Source organism: Myotis nattereri (genome assembly GCF_964212035.1).
Source record: "Myotis nattereri genome assembly, chromosome: 3".
NCBI classification, from domain to species: Eukaryota; Metazoa; Chordata; class Mammalia; order Chiroptera; family Vespertilionidae; genus Myotis; species Myotis nattereri.
The window spans coordinates 66,078,562-66,095,828 of NC_138077.1; the positions used below are offsets into that span (position 1 = coordinate 66,078,562).

General features: G+C 43.1%; 1 protein-coding gene across 1 annotated transcript in view; it reads left to right on the forward strand.

Annotated features, from left to right (window-relative positions):
• USF3 (upstream transcription factor family member 3) overlaps positions 1 to 17,267 on the forward strand; it is a 55,956-nt gene that overhangs the window by 12,845 nt on the left and 25,844 nt on the right. The window contains exons 2-3 of the mRNA XM_081085660.1: positions 12,918 to 13,033; positions 14,483 to 14,547. Of these exons, the coding sequence (XP_080941786.1) occupies positions 14,501 to 14,547 (47 nt within the window). The 5' untranslated portion in view covers positions 12,918 to 13,033; positions 14,483 to 14,500. The remainder of the gene's footprint in view (positions 1 to 12,917; positions 13,034 to 14,482; positions 14,548 to 17,267) is intronic.

Below are 17,267 nucleotides of genomic sequence, written 5' to 3' on the forward strand. Positions count from 1 at the left end.
CTAGATCTGTTCTTTTTTTTTTTTTTAATATTTTTTATTGATTAAGATATTACATATGTGTACCCTCTACCCCCCCTCTCCCCGCTCACCCCCTCACCCCCCCGTTGTCCGTGTCCATTGGTTAGGCCTATATGCTTGCATATAAGTCCTTTGGTTGATCTTTCCCCCTTGCCCCCACCCTCCCCTACCTTCCCTCCAAGGCCCGACAGTCCAATCAATGCCTCTCCGTCTCTGGATCAGTCCTTGTTCATCAGTTTATGTTGTTCATTATATTCCACAAATAAGTGAGATCTTGTGGTATTTATCCGCTCTCCAGTTCCATCCATGCTGTGGCAAATGGTAAGAGTTCCTTTTTCTTCTTCCTCTTCTTAAAGAATACCTTTCAGCATTTCATATAATGCTGGTTTGGTGGTGATGAACTCCTTTAGCTTTTTCTTATCCGTGAAGCTCTTTATCTGACCTTCCATTCTGAATGATAGCTTTGCTGGATAAAGTAATCTTGGTTGCAGGTGCTTGCTATTCATCTCTTTGAATATTTCTTGCCACTCTCTTCTGGCCTGCATGGTTTCTGTTGAGAAATCAGCTGACAGTCGGATGGGTACTCCCTTGTAGGTAACTGACTGTCTTTCTCTTGCTGCTTTTAAGATTCTCTCTTTATCTTTTGCTCTTGGCATTTTAATTATGATGTGTCTTGGTGTGGTCCTCTTTGGATTCCTTTTGTTTGGGGTTCTCTGCGCTTCCTGGACTTGTAAGTCCATTTCTTTCACCAGGTGGGGGAAGTTTTCTGTCATTATTTCTTCAAAAAGGTTTTCAATATCTTGCCCTCTCTCTCCTTCTGGTACCCCTATAATTCTGATGTTGGTACGCTTGAAGTTGTCCCAGAGGTTCCTTACACTATCTTCATATTTTTTGAATCTCTTTTCTTTTTTCTTTTTCGGTTGGGTATTTTTTGTTTCTTTGCATTTCAAATCTTTGACTTGATTCTTGGGATCCTCTTGTCTGCTGTTGGATCTCTGTAAAGTATTCTTTATTTCAGTCAGTGTATGCATAATTTCTAATTGGTCCTTTTTCATGACCTCCATGGTCTCACCATATTCCTTGAGGGATTCATTAAATTTATCGGCGGTTTCCATAAAATCTTGACAAACCTTATAAACGTGGCCTTGAACTCTAAATCCAGTCGTCTGGCCTCCTCCGTTTCTGCCAATTGTGACCTGTTTCTTTGTCTCCGCATTTTGGCTGCTTCCCTGTGTTGATAGAGTGGCCTGCGCGCCAGGTGTCCTGTAGGGCCCAGTGGCTCAGCCTCCCCAGTTACCTGGGGTGGACACTCTTGGTGCACTCTTGATGCCTCGCTAGTTGTAGGATCACTGGGAGGAATTGACCTCCAGGCCAATTGGCTGTGGGAAGCAGCTGTGTCTGAAGTGGGAGAATGGTCCCCCTCTGACCACTGGGTACAGTGGCTCCTGGATCTAAGGAGGTGCTAATTCAGCCCCTGCCTGAGGCCACACAGCAGGAACTACGAAGAGGCTCAGCTGTGAAGCAATGCAAGCCGCTGCGGGGCCTTGGGCCTTCTCTTGGAAGTTCAGGGTCTGGCTGGCCCGGCTGCAGTTAGGTAATTATCAGGTTGCAAAGTTCTGGGGCATTCACATGCAAAAGCCTCTGCCGCAGCCCGAGTGGGGCGTGGTCTCAGGTAGTCAAAGGGCGTAGAAAGAAGCTATGGCTGATTCTCCGCGCCCGGAGTCGCGCGTCTCAGTGTCCCGGTAACGGCTGCAAGCACCTCTGAGGGAAAGCGGCCCTCAAGTTCGCCCGCTGCCGCCTGAGAGAGCCGCCTCTCCCCGTATGAGACCTGGGTCCCCAGAGACTTCCCGGAACCGGAGTTCAGAGCAGTCGGGAGCTTGTGATTCAAAAAGACAGCCGCGTCCTCAGGTGCCACCCCCTTTCCGCGCGCGTGCCGCCGCCGTACCTCTGCACTCAGCCTCCGCAGCTCCTCTGGCTCTCAGCGTGCTTTTCTTTTCTTCTAGTTGTAGAAATTACACTCAGCCAGCCTTCCTGTTGTTTTGGACGATGTTTGCTCCGTCCTTTAGGCTAATTTTCAATTGTTGTGGGAGGCGACTATTTCCCGGTGTTTATCTATGCCGCCATCTTAGTTTCGATATCTCTAGATCTGTTCTTGTTCATCAGTTTATGTTGTTCATTATATTCGACAAATGAGTGAGATCATGTGATATTTATCTTTCACTGACTGGCTTATTTCACTTAGCATAATGCTTTCCAGGTCCATCCATGTTGTTGCAAATGGTAAGAATTCCTTTCTCTTTACAGCAGCATAGTATTCCATTGTGTAGATGTACCACCGTTTTTTAATCCACTCATCTGCTGATGGGCATATAGGCTGTTTCCAAATCTTAGCTATTGTAAATTGTGCTGCTATGAACATAGGGGTGCATATATCCTTTCTGATTGGTGTTTCCCATAAAACACCTATAATACTAAAAGTGTAATATGCAAATCGACTGAACGGCCAAACAGCAGAACAACCTTCCAGACGACCACGCTATCTCACGCACTGGCACCAGGCCAGCCAAGGTGGGTGCGATGTGATTGGTCAGGGGGGTCCTACCATTGCCCCATGATTGCCATGCAGTGGGAAGCCGGGGTGGGGGGGAAATGATCAGGGGGCTCTGCTATTGATCGCCCTAAAGAAGGAGGCCCAGGCTATCTAGCCGGCAGCACTGCGGTGGGTGGGTGGGGCCTCCTTCTGTAGGGCGATCGGTCACGGGGCTCCCGGTCTGCAAGAGGGCGCAGGCTGGGCTGAGGGCCCCCAACCCCGAGTGCACGATTTTTGTGCACCGGGCCTCTAGTTTTAAATAATTGTAAAATACACAGGAATGCCTTAAACAGCAGCAAACAATTAAATATAAAGGTTCCTCAAACCATGGACAAATAATGTTTGAGCAGTATGCCATAAAATATTTTCAATTAAGATATTTGAATTATAACTTGAAAATTTTATGATAAGAATTTGGTTTTTCATTGTATCTTAAGACACTATTTAAATTAACCTTCACCACTAATATGCTTCCTAATGAGAAGAAAACACAGTTTGCCAATGAGCAGTTAGACTGGGTTTTCTCCTAAATAAATGTCAGTACTTAATTTTGGTGACTTCACATTTTCCCTGTTTTAGGGAAATTGGGGATAGTTGGTAACTAAATAAAATTTTTATTTTTATATTGTTTGCTGAAAGAAAGCCAATGTATAAACTGATGAAAAAGAGGACTGGGTAGAGAATTTCAAATTACCCAATGAGGCTTCTATCAGAGGTTTTTTTGTTTTGTTTTTAATAGCCTGTCTGAGCTGTAATTCACATACCATAAAGTTTACCTATTTAAAATGTAAATCAGTGTTTTTTAGTATAATTAGGGAGTTGTGTGATTATCATCATAATCTAATCGTAGAACATTTCATCATCCTAAAAGAACTACACACCCTCTTTCCCTCCCTTAGCAGTCATTCCCCATCCTCTTCAATTCTAGGTAACTACTAATCTAATTTCTGTCTGTATGGGTTAGCCTCTTCTGGACATTTCATATAAATGGAATAATACAATATGTGACCTTTTGTGTCAGGCTTCTTTTTCTAACATAGTGTTTTCAAGAATTACCCATGCTCTGGCACGTATCTGTACTTCATGTCTTTTTATTGCCAAATAATATTCGATTGTGTGGATATACCACATTTTATTTCTCATTCATCATTTGATGGAAACATGGCTTGTTTAAACTCTTTGACTATTATGATTATTGTTGTTACAAACATATTATCCTATATAATAAAAGGGTAAAATGCAAATTGACCCTAATGGTGGAACGACCAGAATGACCACTGGACCAGTCACTATGAGGTGCACTGACCACGTCTCGGTCCCTTTCCCCAGCTGGCAGGCCCTGATCGCCTATGGCAAACGGGGAACTGGGGTTGGGTGGTGGGGGATGCGGGCAGCACCAGGCCAAGGCCCCACCCCGCCAGTTGCCCCACACATAGAGGGCGACCCGCGGCGGGGGCGGGGCCGGCAAGCGGGTGGAAACAGCTGACCTCTTGGTCCTTTTCCCTGGCCATCAGGCACCAATCATCCGATGGCACATGGGGAGCCAGGGGTGGGTGGCAGCAGGGGGCGGGCTGGCTGTGGGCCGCCGGGTAAGATGGCTCTTATCACAGGGCAGGCCTAAGGACTGTACCCATGCACGATTTTTGTGCGCCAGGCCTCTAGTTAAATATAGTCACCATGCTTTACATTAAGTTTCCAGAATTTATTTATCTTATAACTGAATGTTTGTATCTTTGACCAACCTTGCTCCACTTCCCCTACTCCCTACCCACTGGTAACCACCATTCCAACCTCTATCCCTATGAATTTGACTTTTTCATATCCCACATACAGTGTTAGTGAGATCATGAAGTATTTGTCTTTCTGCATTCTGACTTTTTTCACTTAGCATAATGTCCTTCAGGCTGATTCACGTTGTCACAAATGTTAAGATTTTCTTTCTTTTAAAAGGCTTAATAATATTTCATAATTTTAATCCAATTTTTATAGACTATATTTTTTACCCATACATCTGTCAATACACTTAGTTTGTTTCTATAGCTTGGCTACTGTGAATACTGCTGCAGTGAGTGGGAGAACAGAGATCTCTTTGAGATAGTGATTTTATTTCCTTTAGATATACCAGTATACCCACAAATGTGATTGCTGGATCATATATGGTAGTTCTAATTTTAACTTTTTAGGAACCTCCACACTGTTTTCCATAATGGCTGTATCAATTTACATTCCCACCAATGTGTTCTCTTTTTGCCACATTCTCGCTAACACTTTGACTTTTTGATAATATTCATTCTAACAGATGTGAGGTCAGATCTCATTGTGGTCTCATTTCCTTGATGATTAATGATGTTGAGCATCTCTATATACCTGCTGGTCATTTGTATGTCTTCTTTGGAAATATATATATTCTTTGAATATACATTTTTCAAAAAACTTCAAGGGCTTAAGTGTCAGGGACCTCAAGAGAGCCTTTGAGAAGCTGGTAATGTTCCATATCTTGATCTGAGAGGTGGTTATGAGAGTGTATTCATATATAAAAATTTATTGAGCAGTGAACCTAAGTTAGTGACTTATTGTCAATAAAGAAGGAAAAAAATATCTACTTTATTGTCCTTTTTTTCTCATTTTACTATAGACTGGAGGGACTTTGTTACAGACCAGTGCTAGTCTCTGGGTTGCTATTGAAGATAAAATCTAAGCACATTCATTAGGCAAAGAAAATTCCTTGACAGTCTGGTCCAAGATCTCTTTCTGCCTTCACCTCCTGCCTCTTTCTCTCCCTGTCATATTTTGGATATTCCTGGTACAGCCCTCAGACTCATACAGCTTTTTTATGTTACCTCATAATCCTTTTAACTCTGCATCTGTGCCTGGCAAAATCCTACCCGTTCTCCAAGACCTAGTAGCGTTTTGGCTTCACAAGAAACATGCATGATGTTTTGTTCTTACAGCATTTTATTAATAAACGTTTGACGTAGCACTTAACCAGTTTTTAAATTCACTTTTAAAAACTTTATTTCAAAATAATGATAGACTCAAAGGAAGTTATAAACATAGTATAAAGAGTCCATGTACACGTCACCCAGCCTTCCCCACTGGTGATGTCTTATATAGCTGTAGTACAATAACTAAACCAGGAAGCTGACATTCATGAACTAATTTTTTTATTCATCATTTTACTTATTTTTCCCCATTCCCTGTGTTCTTCAATATAGCAGCCATTAGCCACATGCAGTAATTTTATTTAAATTACTTAAAATTATATAAAATTATACACTTAATTCCATGGCCTCACTAGCCACATTTGAAACACTTAGTAGCCACCTAGGACTAGTGGCGATCACATGGGTAGCACAGATACAGAATATTTCCATTGCTCTAAGTTCTTTGGATAGCTTTGATCCAGGCTGCGTTCTTCTTGAGGGCAGACCTGCCTTATTCATCTTTATAGCTGCCATTCCTGGGCAGTATGGGTACTCAATCCATACCTGAATGATTGACTCTAGTTCTATTTCTAGCCAAGCTAGAAATAAAGCTCAGGTTTCCTAATTCTAAGTTCACTGCTCTTTCCATGTGGACCTTAATTTTGTGAGCTCATTGATTTGTATCAGTTTTATTTATTTATTTATTTTGAAATATATTTTTATTGATTTCAGAGAGGAAGGGAGAGGGAGAGAGAGATAGAAACATCAATGATGAGAATCATCGGTCAGCTGCCTCCTGCATGCCCCCTACTGGGGACCGAGCCTGCAACTCAGGCATGTGCCCTTGACTGGAATCGAACCCAGGACCTTTCAGTCCGCAGGCCGATACTCTATCCACTGAGCAAAACCAGCTAGGGCGATTTGTGTTTTAGAAGGAGTATTAACGTAATAATACTTTTCTAACTTTAAGGTGCATACGAATCAACTAGGAAGCTTGTTAGAACTTCGTATTCCTGGACCTCTCCCTCCCATAAATCTGATTCAGTAGGTCTGTGGTGGGGTGTAGGAATCTATATTTTAAACATATACTTAAGCAGCACTGTGTGGTAATAGAATAAGGATAGATCAGAAGAGAGAGCAACAGAATGGTTAGCCTAGAAATGGACCACACTTATATGGCCATTTGATTTTTAACAAAGATGCTATTAAAGAAAGAAAATCTTTTCAACAAATGGTGTTGGAACAGCTAAATATCCATATTAAAAAAAATTCTGATTCTTACCTCGTGCCATAAGTAATATGGATTATTGACCTAAATATGACAATTATTTTTTAAAAAATATTTTATTGTTTTTGTTTTGTTTTGTTTTTACAGAGAGGAAGGGAGAGGGATAAAGAGTTAGAAACATTGATGAGAGAGAAACATCGATCAGCTGCCTCCTGCACACCTTCTACTGGAGATGTGCCTGCAACCAAGGTACGTGCCCTTGACCGGAATCGAACCTGGGACCTTTCAGTCCACAGGCCGAGGCTATACTGAGCCAAACCGGTTATGGCATAAATATGACAATTACTAATTATAAACTTTCTAGAAGCAGTCATAGGAGAATATCTTGGGGATGGGTAAAGGTGTTTTGGATAGGACACCAAAAGGAATAATCATAAAAAAAACATTGATGTTATACTTTATTAAGAACTTTTTTGCTCACCAAAAGACACAATTAAGAAAATGCATAGGCAGCACTGGCTGGTGTGGCTTAGTTGGTTGAGCATTGCCCCATGCACTGAAAGGTCACTGGTTTGATTCCCTGTCAGGGCACATACCCAGTTTTCGGGTTTGATCCCTGGTCAAGGTGGGTGTGGGAGGCAACTGATTGATGTCTCCCTCTCACATTAATGTTTCTCTCTCTTTTTCTCTCCCCCTTCCTCTCTAAAATCAATAAAAACATATTTTTTTAAAAAGAAGATGCATAGACTGGCCACATAATGGGAGAAAGTATTTGCGAAATCTATTTCAGACGAAGGACAGGTAGGTATCCAGAAGATAAAAATAACTCAGAATAAAGATTTTCTAGAAATAAACAATAAAAAGATAAACAATTTAATTAAAAATTTGACAAAAGTTATGAGCAGACAAAAGATCTACAAATTCACTTAAAATGCACATAAAAGTAGTAGTAGTAATCAAGAAATGAAAATTAAACTATACACTGTATACCCACCAGAATGGCTAAAATTAATGGCTGACAAAACCCAGTATCAATGAGGCTATGGAGCAAACAGAAGCCTTCTACATTGTGGGTGGGACTGCAGAATGGTCCTGTCACTCTGGGGAAGGTGTATTAAATGTTCTTGTATGAGTCTTTTTGTGGAGACAGTCTTTCATTTCTCTTGGGTAACTATCTGGAAGTAGAATTGCTTATCATATACCCAAGAGAAATGAAAGACTATATCCACAAAAAGACTTATACAAGAATGTTCATAGATAGCAGCTTCATTCATAATAGCAAAACATGGGACAGTCCACGTGTTCATCAACAGAAAAATGAATAAAACAGTTTCATACAATGTTACTTATTTCTCCAGCCATAAAAAGTTACAAAGTACTGAATGAATTTTAAAAATGTTATGGTGAGAGCTTGACAAAATAGAATTTTCAATTAATACATTATGAAGTTCTGAGAGAGAGAGAGCACTGGTTGCCTCTGTGGCAGGAGGGGAAGGAAAGGATTGGGAAAAGTGATGAGAGAACTTTTCTTGGGTGATATACCTTGATAGGGGTTGGATTAGTGCATTTGTCAAAACTCATTGAATGTTACACTTTAGATTTATACATTTTATTATGTGTAAACTTTACCTCAAGAGGAAAAAATTTTTTAAAGATGTGATTTTAGGCCCTGGCGGGGTAACTCAGTTGGTTAGAGCATCACCCCGATATGCCAAGGTTGTGGGTACATAATACAAGAAACAATCACTGAATGCATAAATAAGCGGAACAACAAAATTACTATTTCTCCTTTTCTCTCTCTCTAAAATAAAATAAATAAAAGTGATTTTAATGCAGGTGATCTGAAGACCACACTTTGAGAACCATTGGGTGTGACTAATTTTCAAGAAATAATCCTTTCTTACTGTGAAAAGTAATTCATAGATTACTAATTTAACATTTTGATGTTTTTCTTTAAAAATTCATGGCACTGTCAATGTAAGAATGTCCAAACCAGCAGAGAATTTTTATGAGGTTATTTGAGCCAAACTGAGGACAAACCAGAAAGCAAGATCTCAAATGCTGTGGAGAATGACAGTTTTGCAGTTTCTTTTATACATTTGGAATTAAGGAGGGAACATCTGAAGATCACATGATGGTGGGAGAAAGAAAGGCAGGAAAATATCTGATTGGACTACCATATAGTTAACAAGATTATTGCTCCCTTCAGGGTGGTTGCTCTTCCCAGGGGTCTGGAAAAGAGGATTACTCTGGCATTTCCAAGGTGTGTTAACCTAAATTCACAAGAACAATGTTTAGTGCTTGTTTAAGGCATAGGTAAACCTTTCATAGGCTTGGGGCATGATACCCACATGTCTTGCCCAGTTAGGAATTTGTAATGAGATCACTCTGTGACTTTCCCTTAGATTGATTACAGAGTCCCTTTTTTGTCAGCACATTAAATATTTTACAGGGTACATTTGTATATAGTTATATAAATATTGTATGAGAAGTGTCACTTCCTTAAGAGGATTAATAAGTGGAAAAGGTTTTGTGACAATATTATATACTTTCTTATTCCAATAAATGTTATTATTTTTTTTTTTTTGGCAGAGTGTGTGAGCACAGAGCCTGTCGCCCAGTGAGGAGGACGGGTCCTGTCTCCGCCCCTTGCACCCCTGGGGGTCACAAACATCTCTGCTGCCTCCTGGGCTGCCGCGGGGACCTGGTTTCTCAGAGCTGGCTAGGAACTGCTCTGGCGGCGTCCCCTCTCAGCGGCGTCCTCTCTGAGACAACAGAGTCTGACAGACCCTGTGCTCACAGCTCCTGGTCTCCGCTCACCCAGCATGGAGGGGCCAGCCCCATTCACACATCAGGAACCAGAGGCTCCGTTCCCAGCAGCTCCTCTGCAAGACCCTGGGCCACTTCAGGTCCAGGGGCCTCCCACCCTCCCTCAAGGTCAAGGTGCGGGGCCCATGGGCCACACCTAAGCCACCATAACCCGCTTCTCCAGAAGGTCCAGGTTTATCCTGACAGGTGTCCTGGCGCAGGCGGGGGTGGGAGACCTCGGAAGGAAAGCCGGCTCCTTATGCTTACCCGGCTCCCGGGAGGGGAGCGCCTGCGCTGGGGCCGTCCCACCCAAGTCGGGGGCTGTTTTGATCCATAGGGCGCCCCTGCTCCTGTGGAGCGGCACTCACGGGCGCCCTTGCAGTGTGGGACCCTCGAGGCCGGCCAATAAATGTTATTTTTAATGTCAGGAATGCAATGTTAATATCAGGAGGATTTGCACATGGAAATAACTTTGCACTGAATTAGATGTAATTGAATTGATTAAAATGTGGTTTGAGATGGGTATTTATAGCGATGTGTAGTAATCTGGTTTTTAATTTTTCAGCTGAACTGCTGGCTTTCACCACAGTGCAATGAATGTGTTTACTTATGTGATAGGCCTCTAGTGTCATTTACTTTAAGATCCTAGGTGTTTAGAAAATTAGAACTTATACTTCATGTTTCTTAATTGTAGTGTGAACCTGAAAGCTTTCAAAAGTGCTATAGGAGAACAGTTGGAACTTAATACTAATGACCAAATGTTGACTCATGAGTATGAGGCAAATCTGACCTTACTGGTTTATAGATAAAATTATGTGGTCAACTGTCAGGCCACATCCCAAATAATATCTGTTACAATAGGATATTAGTCAGATGCCTGAAATTTCACCAAGTAAAGATATTTGCCTGTTTCCAAATTTTCCTGATAAGAGTTATTTGGGGCACTTACTAAATTTCAGATCTCTCCCTCTCTTAGAAATTGGAATTCCTTGTTTACAGACTGGTTCAGTGGGTCTAGGATGGGCTGAGAATTTATTTGTATTTTTAACTATTATCTTCTGATAATTCTTAACAGGAATGGCTAGGAAGCACTGCCCTAAAGTGGACCTAGGTTTCTCAAACATTTTTGTTCAAAATAAAAAAATGTAGAAGAAGGAGGATGTAAAGGAGGGGGCGGGGAGAAGAGGAAAGGAAAAGAAAAAGAAAAATCTCCTCTAGAGATCTTGTTGAAAAAAACAGATTCCTGGGCTCTACCCAGTGCTTCTCATTTGTCTGGAATGAAGCCCCCAAATCTGTTTTTAGAGCTTTGTTTCCTAAGAGGAAATATTATTTGATGTGAACCTCAAGAAGGGCTTTATCTGCTGAGATGGACTCCCCCTGGTCTACCTGAGGGCCCAGATTTTATGAACAACTATGGGCCCGGTGCACGAAATTCATGCACTGGGTGTGTGTGTGTGTGGGGGGGGGGAGTGTCCCTCAGCCCAGCCTGCCCCCTCTCACATACTGGGAGCCCTCAGGCGTTGACCCCCATCACCCTCCGATCGCCTGATCGGCCCCTTGCCCAGGCCTGACGCCTCCGCCAGAGGTGTCAGGCTTGGACAGGGGACCCCCATCTCCCCCCGATCACTGGCTCTGACCCCCGCCCAGGCCTGATGCCTCTGGCCCAGGAATCATGCCTGGGCAGGGGACCCCCATCTCCCTCTGATCGCTTGCTCCACCCCCCGCCCAAGCCTGACGCCTCTGACCCAGGCTTCAGGCCTGGGCAAGGGGACCATCATATCCCCCCAATCCCCGGCTCCACCCCCCACCCAGGCCTGATGCCTCAGCCAGAGGAGTTGACCCTCATCACCCTCCGATCACCAATCACCGATCGGCCCCTTGACCAGGCCTGAGGCCTCCGGCAGAGGTGTCAGGCCTGGGCAGGGGACCCCCAGCTCCCCGTGGTTGCAGGCTCCGCCCTTGCCCAGGCCTAACGCCTCTGGCCTAGCCTGGGCAGCGGGGACCCGCAGTGGCAGCGGCCCCGAGATCGTGGGCTTCGCTTTAGGCCCAGGCAAGGGACCCCTAGCTCCTGGGACTGCCAGCTTCGACCGTGCCCAGCTCCCATCGCTGCTCCACCCCTACTTGCTGCTATCACTGGCCAGGGCGGAAAAGGCGCCTGATTCTCCGATCATGGCTGGGAGGCAGGGCCCCCAGCTCTTAGCCCCCCCCCGGGTTTCTGATCACTGTCAGTGGCAAGGGGCTTCTTCCTGCTTTCCCTTTCGCCTCCCTGCATATAGCCCTGATTAGCCAATGAAAAGGGTAGCGCCGTACGCCAATTACCATTTTTCTCTTTTATTAGTGTAGATAAGAGTCTAGCAGCTGTTTGTTCACAGGGGTCCCTTGTGTACTCTGTATATTGGAAAGAACCTCAGACTGAACTCTCTGCTTTCTCTTTCTACCCTGGTTTCCTCTTTCTACCAATGGATTGAGACCTGCCCTGTCCAATCAGAACTGCACAATTTTGATACTTCATTTACATAAATGGACCTAATTGGGACCCTGGATAGGAACTACTGCTATAAGAAAACCCCCGCCTCACCCAGCTGGTGTTGCTAAGTTGATTGAGCTGCATCCTATGCACCAAGAGGTTCCCGGTTTGATTCCGGGTCAGGACACATGCCGGGGTTGCAGGCTTGATCCCTAGTAGTGGGTGTGCAGGACGCAGCCAATCAGTTTCTCTCTCATCAATGTTTCTATCTCTCCCTCTCTTGTCCTCTCTCTCTAAAATCAATAAAACCATATTTAACCTCATAACCCCTCCCCCCTCCCCCCCCCGCCTCTCCTTTATCTTGGTGGAACACATATAGGGTGCTATCTGAATCTGTCACCTGGGCTACAGATCTTTTTGCTCAATTCTTTATTATAGCCTAAAATTAATTTTGGTTTACAGAACTCATACAGTGCACAGGTCTGAGTGCTGTCTTCCTAGTGTAGCCTTAGTGAAAGGTCCTTGAGTAAGTTTTCAGTCACTCTGACAGGAGAGAAGCGAAGCCAGGGAGTAGGAAATTAAAGGAAAGATAATTTTAGAATTAAGGATAGGTCTTAGTGTAAGAGATAGATGGAGGACAGTGAGAACCTGTAGGATAGTGAGCGTGCCTAAGAGAAAGGAGAAAGTCACCTGGGGACCAACCATCCCATAGCTGCAGTACTATCATCTTTGTGGGGTGGAGCATGGGTAAGCCTTAGGAAAGTGACTTTTGAAAGCAATTACATTTATTGCCTTGCAAGTGAAAATCTACCTGCATGCCATAGATCACCAGTTCTTGTTTTACATGCTGCTGTAAACATGTATTGATTTTTCTCTGCGTAGTAAGAAGAAAACATAACTTATAGACCATCTCCTGGCAGAAGATGATAGATTTGGATCATAAACAGGAGGCGTTGGAAGCCAGGAATCAAAAGTGAAGAAATTCTGCAAGCCCTTGGGTAAGAAAAGTGATGGATTTATTTACTCACATGCCTCACATTATCGTTATATGGTCATCTAATGTGAGTGTGTTGCTTCTAGGCAGATATGTAACTTCACAAGTGTTAAGGAGAAGGTAGAATAAGCTGCTGAAAATGGGTCTTAAGCACACATTTCTCCTTAGGCTGCTTCTGCCAGCACTTCCTGTCATCACCTCTACATTCACTTCTACTATTTCCCAGGACCCTTCACTTCCTTCCCAGGTTAAAGCCTTAACCTAAAATACCTCATTAATATTGATAGCTAGCATTTATTGACTTCTTACTGCTAGGCTCCTTGCTATTGTGCTCTCCTTGCATTCTTTCCTTCCTTTCTTGAAATACCTCAATAATCTAGATATGTGATTATGATCCATTTTGTAGATGAGACATGTGAGGTTCCAAGAGATAATACAACTTGCCCAGGACCTCACAGCTAGGAAATGGCAGAATCAGGTTTTACAGTTGTGCTGGCTTCTGATTCCATACTTGCTGCCTTCTTCCTTCCTCTGATGGAGAAAAATGGGGAACCACACCTGCACATCCTCCAGTGCACCAGAATAGGTTGCCCAACTTGACAAACCTCTTTTGAAAGATTGTCAATCCCTGAGATTTAAAAGCATTTTAGTTTTCTTTACTATTATGATACTTTAAATATAAATAGAATTTTCCTATTCAGAGTTTAATGACTCTCAAAATGGTAACTTAAGACTTTTTTCAGTTTGAAATGAAAGAGGCCTAGCAAATGAGTGAATGAATGAATGAATGCTTCCATGTATAGAATATTACATGTTTGTCTGCTTGTCACTTTTGTTTGTTCTGTGTTTCTAGTTTAAATTTTGTATCACAAACAAACAGTATCATGAACAAAGAACATACTCTCCCAACTCAAGTATGTTTTACCTGTCTTTCTAGGTCTTGCCCAAATCCATACCCTTGATTAACTTCCCTTGATTTCCAAGCCCATGTAGTCTTTCTGCTTTTTGGCTACACCTCACATTTTTTTTTTTAATATATTTTATTGATTTTTTACAGAGAAGAAGGGAGAGAGGCAGAGAGTTAGAAACATCGATGAGAGAGAAACATCTATCAGCTGCCTCCTGCACATCTCCTACTGGGGATGTGCCCGCAACCAGGGTACATGCCCTTGACCAGAATCGAACCTGGGACCCTTGAGTCCGCAGGCTGACGCTCTATCCACTGAGCCAAACCGGTTCGGCTACACCTCACATTTGACATGCATCTTGTTCTCCATCTGCTAGATATAATGTTTTTGTCCTTTTTTCTTATGCATTTTTCTATCCCCAGAGCTTTTTTCATGATATCACTTTTATTTTTTTAGCATTTGGTATTTGAACCAAATTGCTATTAATATTTCTGAGATACTAGAATGATTTTAAACTTTCTGGTGTGTCTTTCCATGCCTTGTAGGTCCCTATCATTGTAACAATGCCAGAAATGACAGAAAATGAGACTCCTACAAAAAAGCAGCACAGGTATGTAGCCGCAGTTCAAAAATAATATAGTTTTAGAAGATAAGAAGCAGAATTAGGGAGGCTAGGGGACTGTCTAGGGCGGGGGGATAAAATGGACACATATGTAATACCCTTTGTAATACTTTAAGCAATAAATTAAAAAAAAAAAAAAAAAGAAGCAGAATTAGTCCCTACTTTATTAAATAGGTAATCCTCAGGGAACTTTCATTTGGCTGCCTAGAAAGTCATTGCTCTTTCAAAATATGTGTGGATAGATAGATAGATAGATAGATAGAAATCGCTTTATATTTACCTGTTCTTATTCTGCCAGCAGTGTAACAAGTGTAATACCAAATCTATTTAAATGTTTAGTTTCTTTTGAAAGTTTTTACTCAAAACAGGATTAGTCTTTGTAGATCCTAAGCTCACGCAGGCTAAAGTCAGTTTGAATAGACATTTTGTGATATTAGAAACCATTATGTCAGTATGCATATCAGTACAATATTATTTTTGGTTCTTTTATTTTTTTAGCATTTGGTATTTGAACCAAATTGCTATTAATATTTCTGAGATACTAGAATGATTTTAAACTTTCTGGTGTGTCTTTCCATGCCTTGTAGGTCCCTATCATTGTAACCATGCCAGAAATGGATTTTACCCCCTTCTGGATTTCTACCATTTTGGCCAGTATTTCTCCTTAGAATTATATGGCCAATATTACCATTAATTTTTTTTTTTTTTTTTTTAAATATATTTTATTGATTTTTTACAGAGAGGAAGGGAGAGAGATAGTTAGAAACATCGATGAGAGAGAAACACCGATCAGCCGCCTCCTGCACATCTCCCACTGGGGATATGCCCGCAACCCAGGCACACGCCCCCGACCGGAATCGAACCTGGGACCCCCCAGTCCGCAGGCCGACGCTCTATCCACTGAGCCAAACCGGCCCCGGCTTACCATTAATTTTTAAAAAATATTTTTATTGATTTCAGAGAGTAAGGGAGAGGGAGAGAGAGATAGAAACATCAATGATGAGAGAATCATTGATCAGCTGCCTCCTGCATGTCCCCCCTTGGACCTTACCCGCCCCCCCCCTCGCCCACCCCCCGGCCCCGGACCCCTGGGGATCGAGCCTTCAACCCGAGCATGTGTTCTGATTGGGAATCAAACCATGACCTCCTGGTTCATAGGCCGATGCTCAACTATTGAACTCCAGTGGCAGGCTGCTTCCAATAATATTAAAATCACTATTCTCTTTTTTTACCCAATAGCTGTTAGAAAATGTTAATGTGTTGAATAATGGTACCTGAAAGGGAAAAATCAATCTTTTTAATAGATTAGCTTTTAATAAAATTTAAGGGTTTGGATAACTTAGGGTACATAATTGCAAAAGATGGCTGAAATGCCACTTGTCAGTGCTGGTGGCTGTCATAGTTCCCTTCCTGGGGATTTCCAGGTTCCTCCCTGCTGTTGCTTATCTTCTTTACACACTCACCTCCACCTCAGCCTGGGTGCCAGGCAAACATCAGAAGTCACCTACTTGTGCCCTGGCTGGTGTCCTCAGTGGATAGTGTCGGCCTGCGCACCGAAGGGTCTCAGGTTCAATTCCTGGTTAACACATTGTATGCGGGAAACGTATTTATACATTTTACGTTGACTGTAGTAGTAGAGCGCGGGACACTTATTAAACGTTTTTTATAGACTAGCGGTAGAATGCGGGTAACGTATAAATACGTAAACTAAAGTTATCGTAATTTTACTGAACGTTACCATTTGCGCAAAAAATTAGCAAAAATGGCCCACGCCACCTGTTAGTGCGCGATAAAAACTACCCGCAAACAGTATGTTAAAGGCACATACCTGGGTTGCAGGTTCCATCCCCACCCCCAGTCGGGTGGGTGCGGGAGGCAACCAATCAATGTTTCTCTCTTTCTCTCCCCTTCCCTCCCTCCTACTCTCTCTAAAAAAAAAGAAGTCACCTACTTGGCACATTGAGTGTTGACTAGTTCCTTAATTACATTTTTCAAATAGTTTTTGTTGATTTGCTTCCTGACCAATGGCTTGTGGGTGTGTAAGAATAGAGAATTGTAATTACTTTCAGAATTTGTGGATTCTAAATTTATATTGATACTAGGGGCCCGGTGCATGAAGTTCGTGCACTGGGGGGGGGGTGGTCCCTCAGCCCAGCCTGCCCCCTCTCACATACTGGGAGCCCTCAGGGGATGTCCTACTGACGGCTTAGGCCCGCTCCCTGCTCCCCTTGGGGAGCGGGCCTAAGCCACAGTCTGGCCTCCTTTTGTGGGAGGCGACCCGGCTGATCAGGGGAAGGCACCAGCCCCATCACCCCGCTGCTGCAGCCACTGCCAGTCGCCGCAGCCACCAAGGTGTTTTCATCAACACGGACTCCAGTCCCTTCAGCATGAAAAGATGACAACTTTCTTTAGGCATTTTCAAGATGTGTCTTTCATAGGATATGACATTTCTTTCTTTTTTTTTATCCTCATCTGAGGATATGTTTCCAGACTTTCAGAGAATGTGGAAGAGAAAGGGAAAAAGAGAGAGAAACATCAAAGTGAGAGGAACACTTTGATTGGTTGCCTCCTGCATGAGCCCTGACCTGGGCCCCGGCCGGGAAGGAGCCTGCAACCTAGGTACATGCTCCGATGGCCGGTTCCACCCCTGGCCAGGCCTAACGCCTCTGGCCAAGGCTTTAGGCTTGAGCAGGGGGCCCCTTGACTCC